We start from the raw sequence: 13,349 nt of genomic DNA, 5'->3' as shown, positions 1-13,349 counted from the left end.
ATCAGCTAGGAAGGGATGGGTATTGATGTTTTATCGAGGGAGGATGTGAAAGAATTATGTTGGAGAGTGGGAAAGCCAACATACCACTGAGGTACAAGTGGTAGGATTATCTGGTAGCATCAGGTCCTTTTGAGATTCATGGTCGTGAAATAAAGTGAGATCAGTTTCATAGTGATTTGGTTTTCCCCAGAGCGTTTAGCTACGCAGAACTACATAGGCATGTCATTCAGTTTAGCCAGCGGGGCATTTTTTTAGGTGAGTGCTTCATGGGGAGAGAGAAGCGAAAGAGTTCAGGATGTTTGCAAGGTAGATGATACATCATGGGTGTAGGTGGGGAATTAGACAACAGAAGGGCTGGAGGAATTGATGGGATTGATGGGTGGTTAGGGTGGTAGACTCAAGGGATGGGAGGCCTGTACAAGGAGTCAGGAAATTGTCAGAGCAGAGTTCAGGAGTAAGTGAGCAGGAAAGATAACATGTGGTCAGAGTAGGATGCCGGAAGTGGAGATTTTGGAAATCAGTGAGGTCAAGGGTATGATGGTGACAGTGGGTGGCTGAGCTGGAACAGAGTAAAAAATTGTTGGAAGAGAAAAGGTCAAGGGGCTCAGAGGCCAGGATAACATCCCGAGGGATGTTGACGTTCCAAGAATGCTGATGAGAATAGAAATGGGGAGGAAGACAGTGAGTCAGTGCTAATTTATTTGATCAAAATACCTAGATTCTTAGGTGCTAAAATTAAGCACGTTAACAGAGAAGAATACCAAACATATATTTATATACATAATCAGTATGAAAGGTGGGGGCTAACCACTCACGTTCATGTGGTGCTTTGAGGGCATAAATGGTGGCCCACTCACCGCGATTAAAACCCAAATGCTCTTTCTGTCAGCAGATGCTGCTGCTGCCACTTCGGCGATGGTGTCCGCATCTGCCCCTTCGGTGTACAGTGTGCAAGCCCTCTCTCTCCTGGCAGAGGTAAACACACAGCTGACTTGTCACCCCTTATGGAAGTTACTGCCGTCCTGATTCTTTGCAAAGGTGGTTCATTCTCAGGTGCCAGTGAGCTCGTCAGTCAGTCTTGGCCTCGAGCTGCACCATGGAGTTCTCTCGTTAGGTTCCACCTTCACAACTAAATTTCTTCTTTTCACTTGCTTCAGAAGGTTTCTGTTATCTTGCGATCCCGTTCTTTTAGGTTCTGGCATCTCTCCTGGACATGGTTTATCGAAGCGATGAGAAAGAGAAAGCGGTGCCATTGGTCTCTCGCCTGCTCTATTACGTTTTTCCTTACTTACGCAATCACAGGTAATGTTGTGTCCTCCACGTATCCCACCCAAATGTAGAAAAATAGGTGATGGGAAAGCATCAAGTGGTCTTCACTGGACAGTCTCTGACCTTGACCCCTTTTACTTTCCTCCCCTATTTAGCGCCTACAATGCTCCCAGTTTCCGGGCTGGCGCTCAGCTGCTGAGCTCTCTGAGTGGCTATGCCTACACAAAACGAGCCTGGAAGAAAGAAGTCCTGGAATTATTCTTGGACCCTGCTTTCTTTCAGATGGACACTTCTTGTGTGCAGTAAGAAATGCTGTCCTGATAAAAACGTGCTCTGAATCTTCAAGAGGAAAAGTGTTTCAGTTTACATAATTAATTCTCATACGTGAAGTGGGATCAGAGATAGCATCAACCCAAATCATAGGGCGTCACTGTCACAAGCTCATATGTTAAGTGTGTATTCATGGGAGACGAATTAAGTCTTTTGAAAATACAAAGGCACCTTTTTCACAAAAAGAATTTCAGGGGGCTGGCTCAGTGGCATAGTACTTAGGTTCACGCACTCTACTTCAGCGGCCCAGGTTCATGGATTTGGATCCTGGGCACAGACCTACACCACTCACCAAGCCATACTATGGCAATGTCCCGCATACAAAATAGAGGAAGACTGGCAAGAGATATTAGCTCAGTGCTAATCTTCCTCACCAAAAAGAAAAAAGAAGAAGAAGAATTTCAATTAAAAGAGCATATTATTCCTAAAGAACATAATATGGGCTTCCAGTGGTACTTGGTCTAGTAATTCTTTATCCTGACCAATGTTAAGATGACAGAGCCTGCTGGTGATACTGCAGTGTTCTTATCCCATGTCTCAGCTTACACTCCATGAGTTCTTACTGAGGCCTTGCAGCTGGCCAGGCTCTGCGCTGGTGGCAGAGATCCATTGAGATACAGCTGGGAGATCAACTTCTTATGCCTTTTTCTTGGAGGTCAACAAAACCACTCCGTGACTCTCCTCCGGGCTTGGCTAATGTGTCTTTATTAATGGTAGGGATAGAGGGTAGAGATTGGTCAGCTTTTTTGTATGGCCTGAAAGTTTGCCCAACCACCACCAGAGCCCTGTGGCTCTCACCCTGTAATTCTTTTGCTCTCTGGGGGAGCTCGTTTGAAAACTAGTGGTCTTTGTCTTCACTACCCACCGTTTCTTCCCATCAACACAAGTATATGAATATCATCCTGTGCGCACATATTCAAGGGCAACCCTTGAAAATGCCAAAGTACTTTGACGATTTATATTTTCTTTTATTGTAAGCTGGGAAGTATTCATTATTTCCCATGTTATTCATTCCAGTATTCATTTCCCGTGTTAAGGTTGTAAATGAGAAGCTTTTGCTTAGCTTTCTTGTATATGAAAACTATTCTTTTCACTAACTTCTTTTCAGAAAGCAATTTTTAATAGATCCTAAAGGGGCATGTTCTTTTTTGAGGCTTTTAAGTATACTGTCATCCTTTGCATATTTGATTAATTTTGGTTTTTTTAATATCCAGTTGGAAGTCCATTATTGACCATCTTCTGACTCATGAGAAAACAATGTTTAAAGATTTAATGAGTAAGTTCTGTTACCTGTACATAAGTCACACTTTCCAGGACCAATGCCATCATAGTCAGCTCTTAGCACACATTTCAGAACCCTGCTCAAGCCTTTTCTGGTGCCATCTAAGCCACAAACTGTAACATGATGTGCACAAGGTCGGGACGAAATGAATGAGCCCTTCAGTTCTGATCTATTGACAAGAATGCCTTAACAGCCTTTCCTACAGCTTTATAGTGGAGAAATACTTTTGAAAGCAGTGATAAGTTTACCATAATTTATTAGGAGTACTTTTGTACAGCTCATATCCTCTTCTAATACCCTATCGTTAAGTATCACTAAATAATAAGTATTTTTACAAATAAATATGAATAATAACCATATGCCCTCACTTAATTAAGGCGATGCTTTTTCACCAGGGAAGATGGGAGTTACACTAGTATGAATTTTCTGTCACTTACCTCTAAGTGTCGTTTTCTCACGAAGTGAAACTTATTTGCTGTATTTATTCTAGACATGCAGAGCAGTTCTTTAAAACTGTTCTCAAGTTCTGAGCAGAAAGCCATGCTGCTAAAGCGCCAGGCTTTTGCTGTCTTCAGTGGAGAACTTGATCAATACCACCTTTACCTCCCTCTGATCCAAGGTAAGGCCACCTCCCTCACTCCCAGCCCACCCCCACACACAGGCGGACCCACGCCTGGCTGAGATGGGCTGCTGCTGGAGGGGCCCACAGCATGTTTGGCAGAATAGTCAAGTGTTAAAATGAGTGCTCAGCAGGAGTGATCGGAGAAGAAGCTGGAAAGTTCTATGTCAGTAAACCTGAAACTTTATTTTAAAAATCAATTGTTATAATGCTATTAATTTTTATTAGGTAGTTTATAAAGTCTGACAGTACTTTCGCAGCAGTCTTCTGCTAGATTCTTCCTATAGTCAAGATACTTCGAATTTACAATACTAACTGAGGCCAGGGAAGGAGCAAGATTTTGGAGAAGTACCTAATTTTCCCATAACAGTTTTTTCTCTTCTTTGTACTCACTATATCATCTGTTTCAAAAATGAATTATTGTGGATATTATACATGATTTTGAAGGGTTTTTTCCCTCCTTATAAAATGTTGAAGCTGCAAAGCGGACATTCTGTTTTTAATTTGCCCTCCTACAAGATAGGAAAGAGTTCTCAAATAGGAATGTGTTTTCCTTAAGACTCATAGCCTCAATGGGATCAAATAAAATTAATACAATTCTCAAAGGATTTTTTGTTTAATATTATGAAGGTGAGTTTAACAAACAATTCTACAAATATTAGAATTATGGTGTAAAATTTTTTTGGAGGGTATCAGGTTTATTAAGGTATAGTTTATATACAGTAAGGGTCACCCTTTTGGTTATGCAGTTCTGTGGATTTTAATAAATACATATAGTCCTGTAACCACACCACAGTTAAGGTAGAGAACATTTCCATCACCCCAGAAAGTTTCCTCATGCCCCTTAGAAATCATCCCCTCCCCTTACCCCAGCCCCTGGCAGCCACCAATCTGCTTTCTGTTCATATAGTTTTGACTTTTCCAGAATGTCATATAAATGAGATTAGATAGTGTGTAACCTTTGAGTCTGGCTTCTTTGACTTGGCATAATATATTTGAGAGTCATCTGTTTTATTGTATTTATCAGTAGCTGATTCCTTTTCATTTGCTGAATAGTATTCCATTCTGTGGTTTGTGTACCCATTCACCAATGGAAGGGCATTTGGGTTGTTTCCAGGTAGAATTATGATATACATCTCTTACTCTGCCCTTTTAAAAAAATTTTTGGTAAACATCTGTCAGCTCACAAAGCATGTGCTTCTTCTCATCTTGATGACTCTTGATATCAGTACTATTTGTCAGTCCACTTCCCTGCTTGTTTAACTATTTGAGAGGTCTTATTGTTTCAGTTTGAAATAGTAACAGATTTCAAAATTATTAATTGTGACAATATTTTATAGTTACAGTAATAAAATACCTTTATCCTTCAGCTGACAGAATTTCAACATGTACAGCACATAAGATTTTCACATCATAATATCTTGAATACTTCAGATATGTGAAAGCAGATATTCAGATATTGACAAATCCAAGTAGCATGCCTTTCTTGAATTATTCATAAGAGGTTGATTCAATCAGATGACGACCAGGAATGCCAGGAAAGGCGATGGCAGCCCTCCAAAGACTTCGGCTGAATGCAGGCAAAGCTGAACTCTGTTGCATCCCTGCACAATCGGGAGAGGAGAAAGAACAACCAGAGGGGTCGTGTTTCCTCCAGCTCGTGCGCAGCATCCGTGACAGTGCTTTATGCGCCTGGCCACTGGACGGTGGTCTGAAGCACACTTTCTCGGTAGAGGCAAGAGGAGGAAAATAAAAAGGAGAGCATGTTGAGCAGTGTACCCAGCTATCCTTTCAGTGCCTTCTTACCCTGAGAGCAAATACTTGTTCCTTCTCCGTCATCTCCCATCACTCACTCCCCTAAAATTTGAGCTGAGGCCCAAAAAAGCTAAAGAGACAGTATTAGGTGTGTGGAACAGGAAAAGAAGAGACAACAGCCTTTCTCAAACAGTGGTGTGGAGAATTTGACATTGCAGGATTTAAACATCCAACAATTCTGAGAAACCATGCCTCTGAGAGGGAGAGAGAAGTAAGGGCAATATAATACTCTATACGTTATTTATATTGTATATATAATATATATTTATATATAATATAAAGTCAGCATAGTGCTGACTTAAATAGGAGATGGGTTTTGTGCTCTTAGGGAAGGAGGAATTTCTCTAAATAAGTATCCTCCATTTGGATAGCTCAAGTGCTGTATTTCTAAAAATACTATGTTAGAAAAATAAACATTTTACCCCCTTTAATTTTTTATTAACTGACAGTTTCCTCTATCTTGTCATTGTCCCCAGGACTGTTGGTAAGCCAAACCTCCATGAGGTCCTGGGATGATAGAATTCAGAGTGTTCTCTGACACAGTCTTGGGACACTTGACTGGTCCCTGTGTGGCAGTGATGCCCAAGTGAGGGGAGTAGATGCTTCCAGAAGCTTCTAGGTTGCACACCATGGTAAATAGTTGAGGCCTAATAAGAGGCAGGAATAGGGAATTTCTAGTGTTTCTCTTTTGGGATACCTTCTGGGTCCTTTTTCCTTGATTTATAGCACCATCAAGTAGCACTAAAGGAGGTCGATGTGCACAGGGTGGGGAACTGAGCAGCTCCATACGTCTTGGCTCAAAGTGACGTAAATTTTACATTGATCATGTCAACTTAAAAAGCAAATTCGCCAGTAATTTTACCCTTAAACCAAGTTTATTCAGGAATAGCCAAAAGAATTGCAATTTGGTATGTGCACGCTATGGGGAACCGTGGGCAAACCTGGAGACAAGGGAAAGAGCAAAAGGAGGAACAGGGAGGGGCTGTTCTAAACGAAAGTCCATTGGAACAAAGTAACAGTTCAGGGTAGCAACAGCTTCTCGTTGGCTGAGCTGTGGGCTCTCATTGGCTGGGCTGTTGCTGGGTGTTTAGAGAAATCTTCCTTCAGCATTATTTGGGGTAACTAACAATGTACAATAGGGCGTGAGAGCTCCCCCTACTGGCCTTCCTGACTCTGATTTAGTTGAGTTTTCATTTGACAGTCACAGAAGAACTGGTAAATAAGCCCAAAGCAATTATTTAAAATTTTAAAAAATGACAAAATGCTGTTTGTCTAAAATGAGAGGGGGATAGGCATCACCCCCCAACAGAGGCCCCTGACTCTGGGATCAGAAAGATCTAGAGGCAACACTCTATTCCCTTTAAGCCCAATGAGTATGGCTCATCCTAGGTCCATTGGGGTACTGTCCATCTTTTAAGTCTTTGTTGTTGTCCGTTAGCTCTATTTTTACACCAGGATACTGATGCTCAGAGAGATTAGCACCTGCCTAAAGTTGTGTTGCCGCTAACTGGCAAAACCTGGAGTGAAATCTGAGCCCTTTGGCTCCCAACAATAGACCGTGTTCTTTAGTGGGTGTCCTTTGAGGTAGGTGGAGTCAGGGCGCTACTCCTGTTTCACAGATGGGAAATGAGGACTCAGCAAGATTAAGTGGCCAGCCTAAACGAGGCACTGCAACTTGTAACAGTAGTACAAGGATTCTGGCCCAGGCTTCCTCCAGCTCTCTGCTCACAAGGACTCCTTAAGTTTGTAAGGTTTATCACTCAGCTAAGAAAGGAATATTAGAGGTTGAAAAAAAAATTAGGGATTCTGAAATAGATCATCTTGGCTGAAGAAAAATCTCATGAATTTAGCTTTTATTTGGAGCTGCAATATGAAATATGCCTTATGTGTACAAACCACTTTTAAATACTTTATATTTTGAAATAGATTGACTCATGAGAAGTTGCACAAATAGTGCCGAGTGTTCCTGTGTACTTTCAGTCCAGCTTCCCCTGGGATAACATCTCCCATAAGCATAGTCCATTATCAAAACCAGGAAATCGACATTGGAATGTTACCATAACTCAACTAGAGAGTTTTTCAGATTTCACCAGTTTTTACATGCACTCTTTTTTGTGTATGTTTGTGTGTGTGTTTAGTTGTATGAAAATATCACATACACAAATTCTTGTAGCCAGCACCACAACCACGATACAGAACTTTTCCGTCACCACGAAGCAACTCCCTCATGTCACCGCCTTTATAGTCACACCCTCCACCCAACCCTGACCCCCGGAAACCATTGCTCTGTTCTCCATCAGTTCAATTTTGTCACTTTGAGAATGTTATGTAAATGGAGTCATACAGCTTTTGAGAGTAGCTTTTTACATTTAGTGTAATGCCTTTGCGATCCATCCAAAGGCAAGTGGGGTACATCCATGGGTGTATCAAGAGTTTGATCCTTTTTAATGAGTAATAATATTCCATTTTATGGGTGTACCACAGTTCATTTATCCATTTACCTAAAGGACATTTGGGTTGTTTCCAGTTTCTGGTTATTACAAATAAAGCCTCTGATAAACACTCGTGTACAGAGTTTTGTGCTGACTTAAGTTGTCATTTCTCTAGGATGAATACACAAGGGTATGATGACTGGATCCTATGGTAAATGTACATTTAGCTGTGTAAAAAACTGCCCAATGGTTTTCCAGAATGGGTGTCCCATTTTGCATTCCCATTTAAATGGTAATTTGAATGTCATTATCCTTCTGATGTCTCTGAGGTCTGTAGGCATATCCCCTCTTTCATTCCTGATATTGATTAACTTGTGCCTTGTTCTGTTTCTTTGTCAGTCTTGCTAGAGGTTTATCAACTTTATTGTTCTCTTCAAATAACCAGCTTTTAGTTTGACTGATTTTTCTCTATTGTTTTTTGTTTTCAATTTTATTTATTTCTGCTATTTATTATTTTGTATTTTCTTTGGGTTTATTTTGTTCTTTTTCTAGTCTCTTCAGGTGGAGGCTTACTTAGATTATAGATTTGAACCTTTCTTCTTTTCTAATGTAAGCATTTAGTGCTATAAATTTCCCTCTCAGCAATACTTTAACTGTATCCCACAAAATCTGACATGACGTACTTTTACTTTTGTTCATTTCTTTGTATTTGATTTTATTTCCTTTGAGACTTCCTCTTCAGCCCATATCTTATTTAGGAGTTTGTTACTTTCCAAGTGTTTGTGGGATTTTCCTCCTATCTTTCTGTTATCAGTTTCTAGTTTGAGTCCATTATGGTCAGAGAACATTCTTTGTAGTATGTAAATCTGTTGAAGTTTGTTTTATGATCCATGATATAATGTATCTTGGTGAATGTTCCATGAACACTTAATGAATATGTATTCTGCTACTGTTGTTGAGTGGAGTGTTCTATAAATGTTGATTAGCATCTGTTAGTTGATATTGCTCGATTCTTCTCTATCCTTTCTGACTTTTTTCCTGGGCATTCTATCAGTTATGGGGTAAGGATGTTGAAGTTCCCAGCTGTAATTGTCAGTGCCTATTCTCCTTTGAGTTCTGGCAGTTCTTACTTCATGTGTTTTACACCTTTGTTGTTTGGTGCGTACACATTTAAGATTGTTGTATCTTCTTCTTGAATTGCCCTTTTTACCACTAGGTAATGTTCCTCTTTGCCCCTGGTACTTTTCTTTGCTCTGAGTTCTATTTTGTTTACTACTAAGAGAACCACTGCAGCTTCCTTTGGGTAATGTTTGTGTAGTATCTTCTTCCATCCTTTTACCTTTAACTTAACTATATCCTTATATTTGAAGTGAGTTTTGTGTAAGATAGCATATAATTGGGTCATTTTCTTTTAATTCATTCTACCAATCTCTCTTAATTGATGTGTGTAGACAATGTATATTTAATGTAATTATTGGCATGTTAGGATTGATTATGCCATTTAATTTATTTTCTGTTTGTTCCTTGTTTTTCCTTCCTCTGTTTCCCCTTTTCTATTTTCCTGAGGTTACTTGAACATTTTTTTAGTATTCTATTTTGATTTACCACATTTAAAGTGTTTTTTGAGTATGTCTCTTGATAGAGCTTTTTGTAGTGGTTACTCAGGGACTACAGTATATGTAAACTATACATACTTACATGGTCTGCTAGTATCAACATTTACAGTGCTTCTGTCTTCTCTCGTGTGATATAGTTGTTTGAAATATTACCTTTACGTACACTGGGAACCACACAGTGGTACACTTTTTGCTTTCAACTGACCAACATAATTTAAAAACTCAAGAGGAAAGAATATTATTTTTACTTATGTATTTATTCTTTGAATTGCTCTTTTCATCAGCCCTGGTGTTCTCTGTTTCCTACCATTATCATTTTTATGTCTGAAGAACATCATTTAGCCATTCTTTAGTGCAGATCTGCTGGCAGCAAGTTTTCTTAGTGTTCCTTCATTGAGACGTTTTATTTCACCTTCATTCTTTTCAGTTTGGTTTTGGTTTTTTTCCTTCATTCTGGAAGGATGTTTTCATTGGAAGTAGGACTCTGGGTTGAAGTTCCTTTCCTTCCGCCCTTGAGAAATGTGCCACTCCTTTCTGATGAGAATCTGCTGTCATTCGAACCATTGTTGCCTTTTAGGAAATGTGTCCTTTCTCTCTGACTGCTATCAAGATTTTTTCCTTTGTCTCTAGTTTTCAGAACTCTGATTGTGTGACTGCATTTGGATTTCTTTGGGTTTATGTTTTTCGAAGGTCACTCAGCTTTTTGTATCTGTAGATTTATGTTTTTCACCAAATTTGGAAAGTTTTCAGTCATTATTTCTTCAAATATTTTTCCAACCTATACTCTCTTTTGCTCTCCTCCTGGGACTCTAATGACACAAATATTAGATCTTTTGTTGTCTCTGAGACTCTGTTCCTTTTTTTCCGATCTTTTTTCTCTTGTGTGTTCAGTTTCTATGCTTTCTATTCATTCTGTCCCTCTTTCCTCTGTGATCTCCATTCTGCTGTTGAGCTCATCAGTGAGCATTTCTACTTCAATGATTGTATTTTGTAGTTCTAAAATTTCCATTTGGCTCTTTTTTGTATCTTCTATTTCTTTGTGGAGACTTTCTATTTTTTGTTTGTTTCAAGCGTCCATAACTGATTGTTGTAGTATTTTTAGGCAGCAGCTTTAAAATACTTTTCTAATAATTCCACCCTCCATATTATCCCCCACTTGGTGTCTTTTGGTTATCTTTTCTCATTCAAGTTGAGACTTTTGGCATTCCAGGTTGCGGTCTTCTCAAATGCCCAGGCCAGAATAAAATAAAAAATAAAAAATTTCTGGGGAACTCACCTCCAGGTCTTTCCTTAAGTTCCAAGGTTCCTAGCCAGTATAGCCTTCTTTTCATCCTCTTTCAGTTTTCTGATAGTTGGTTTATGTATTTTGTTCAAAGTTTGTTTGTTTTTATTACAGTTAGGTAAATAGGATGTAAGATACTTAACTCCATCTGTGCAGAACCGGAAGCGCAAAACACTCTTTAAAAATGCCAGCTTGGGGGCTGGCCCCGTGGCCGAGTGGTTGGGTTTGTGCACTCCACTGCAGGCGGCCCAGAATTTCGTTGGTTCGGGTCCTGGGCGCGGACGGGCCGCTACTCGTCGGGCCACGCTGGGGCAGCGTCCCACATGCCACGGCTGGAGGGGCCCACAATGAAGAATATACAGCTGTGTGCCGGGGGGCTTTGGGGAGAAAAAGGAAAAAATAAAAAAAAAATGCCAGCTTGTTTTTCAAGTGTCTAAGCTACGCCTGCTCCTTCATTTGATCAGAGCACTTTTAAAGGCAAGAAGTAAAAACCTACTCAAGCTAGCCCAAATAAAGAGAAGTTTATTAATAATGTGCTGCAGCAAATCTTAACTGGCATGACTGCAGTTCAGCTGTTCGCTGTAGCAGTTTGTTATGTTCCTAAGAAGCCTTAAATTATGGGGAAAGTCACATTCTACAAACAGTTATTTCAGTGGAGCAGTGAGGAAGACTGTTAGGGACTAGAGAGTTTAACTCACAACTTTTTTTCTTGCAAGACTTAAAGTTTTTATCGTGGCCATCAAATCGAAACTTTACTGAATAAATCTATTTTATTCACTCACTCCATTTCCCACTCCTCACCCCCAAATATGATGTCATCTGCCAGCCAGTCTGTATGATCTTCTGGTTCCATCACTCACCAAGGACTGTCTGTGGTTTCTGTGTCTCATGTTTTGTATCCATAGGAGAAAATTTAAATGGTTATTGATCATCCAGTGGATTTTGGGCTTGAGTCAAAGTTCATGCCTCTCTACTCAGCTGTGGCAGAGGAATGAGAGCCACTTGATTCACCTCCTTTAGCAAAGACCATGAGCTGCTGCCCTTCACAAAGAGGAGGGCAAGGCGTAAACAAGGGGCACAAAACCGTTCTCCCAACACCCATTTCTCATACTGGGTTCTTATCAAGTGTCAATTACTATTTTATTTTTCTTCTTTGTCTAGTGAGAAACCCCAAACTGCGTATTTGTGTGACGTCTTTAAACTCTTCTTTCCTTAGAACGCCTGACAGACAATCTCAGAGTTGGACAGACACCCATAGCTGCTGCTCAGATGTTTCTTTTTTTCAGAGTTTTGCTGCTAAGAATATCTGCCCAACATTTGACTTCATTGTGGCCAATAATGGTCTCTGAATTAGTAAGTACAAATATTTTACTCTTGATAGCAAAGTTGGAGCTTTTTACATGCTTTTTCGGGAATAATGTACTATTTTATATGTATCTAATTTTTCAAATTAAAATATAATTGACATGTATCTAATTTTATCAGCAAAATTTTCAATCAAGTTGATAGCTCTTGGTTAAAAAGAGAATATTTTATCTTACCCTATAATCATATTTGATCTCTCAACTGTCAGTTATTCCAACTAATTTGTATTGTTTTATATTACTTTCTATTTTTTTAAACTGGTTTTTTTTCCAGTTTTATTGAGATATAGTTGACATACAGCAGTGTATAAGTTTGAGGTGTAGAACATAATGATTTGACTTACATATATCGTGAAATGATGATGACAATAAGTTTAGTTAACATTCATCATCTCATATAGACAAGAAAAGAAAGAAAATATTTTTTTCCTGTGATAAGAACTCTTAGGATTTACTCTCTTAACAACTTTCATATATACCATGCAGCAATGTTAACCATATTCATCGTGTTGTACATTACATTGCTAGTACTTATTTACCTTATAACTTGAGGTTTGTACCTTTTGACCATCTTCCTCCAATTCCCCCTCTCCCAACCTTCCACCTTTCCACAGATCTGCTCTATGAGTTTGGTCATTTTTTTTTTTTTTTTTTTTTAGATTTCACATATAAGTGAGATCATACGGTATTTGTCTTTCTCTGACTTATTTCACCGAGCATAATGCCCTCAGGGTCCATCCATGTTGTCACAAATGGCAGGATTTCCTTCTTTTTTATGGCTGAATAATATTTTCTTGTGTACATATACAACATTTTCTTTATCCATTCATCTGTTGATGGCACTTACGTCTTTGCTATTGTAAATAATGCTGCTGGCATTCCATGTTGTTTCTACGTCTTTGCTATTGTAAATAATGCTGCTGTGAACATGGGGGTGCAGATATCGCTTCGACATGGTGTTTTCATTTCCTTTGGATATATTCCCAGAAGTGGGATTGCTGGATTATATGGTAGTTCTATTTTTACTTTTTTGAGGAACCTCCATAGTTTTCCATGGTAGCTATACCAGTTTATAATCTGACCAACAGTGAACAAGGGTTCCCCTTCCTCCACATCCTGGCCAGTGCTTGTTATCTCTTGTTGTTTTGATGCTAATCAGTCTAACAGGTGGGAAGTTACATATCATTGTGGTTTTGATTTGCGTTTCCATGATGATAGTGACATTGAGCATCTTTTCATGTACCTGTTGGCCATTCCTATATCTTCTTTGGGAAAATGTCTATTCAGGTCCTTTGCCCATATTTTAATTGGATTGTTTGCTGTTTTGCTATTGTGTGGTA

The 13,349-nt window shown here is 39.3% G+C and overlaps 1 protein-coding gene across 1 annotated transcript in view; it reads left to right on the top strand.

Annotated features, from left to right (window-relative positions):
- LOC124234249 (protein dopey-2-like) overlaps nt 1-13,349 on the top strand; it is a 98,039-nt gene that overhangs the window by 81,151 nt on the left and 3,539 nt on the right. The window contains exons 28-33 of the mRNA XM_046651498.1: nt 893-975; nt 1,193-1,302; nt 1,425-1,571; nt 2,814-2,875; nt 3,372-3,500; nt 11,862-11,998. Of these exons, the coding sequence (XP_046507454.1) occupies nt 893-975; nt 1,193-1,302; nt 1,425-1,571; nt 2,814-2,875; nt 3,372-3,500; nt 11,862-11,998 (668 nt within the window). The remainder of the gene's footprint in view (nt 1-892; nt 976-1,192; nt 1,303-1,424; nt 1,572-2,813; nt 2,876-3,371; nt 3,501-11,861; nt 11,999-13,349) is intronic.

The sequence above is a fragment of the Equus quagga genome, unplaced genomic scaffold, assembly GCF_021613505.1.
Source record: "Equus quagga isolate Etosha38 unplaced genomic scaffold, UCLA_HA_Equagga_1.0 73442_RagTag, whole genome shotgun sequence".
Taxonomy (NCBI): Eukaryota; Metazoa; Chordata; class Mammalia; order Perissodactyla; family Equidae; genus Equus; species Equus quagga.
Note: the sequence above shows the minus strand (reverse complement) of the source record. Positions and strands in the feature narration are given on the sequence as shown.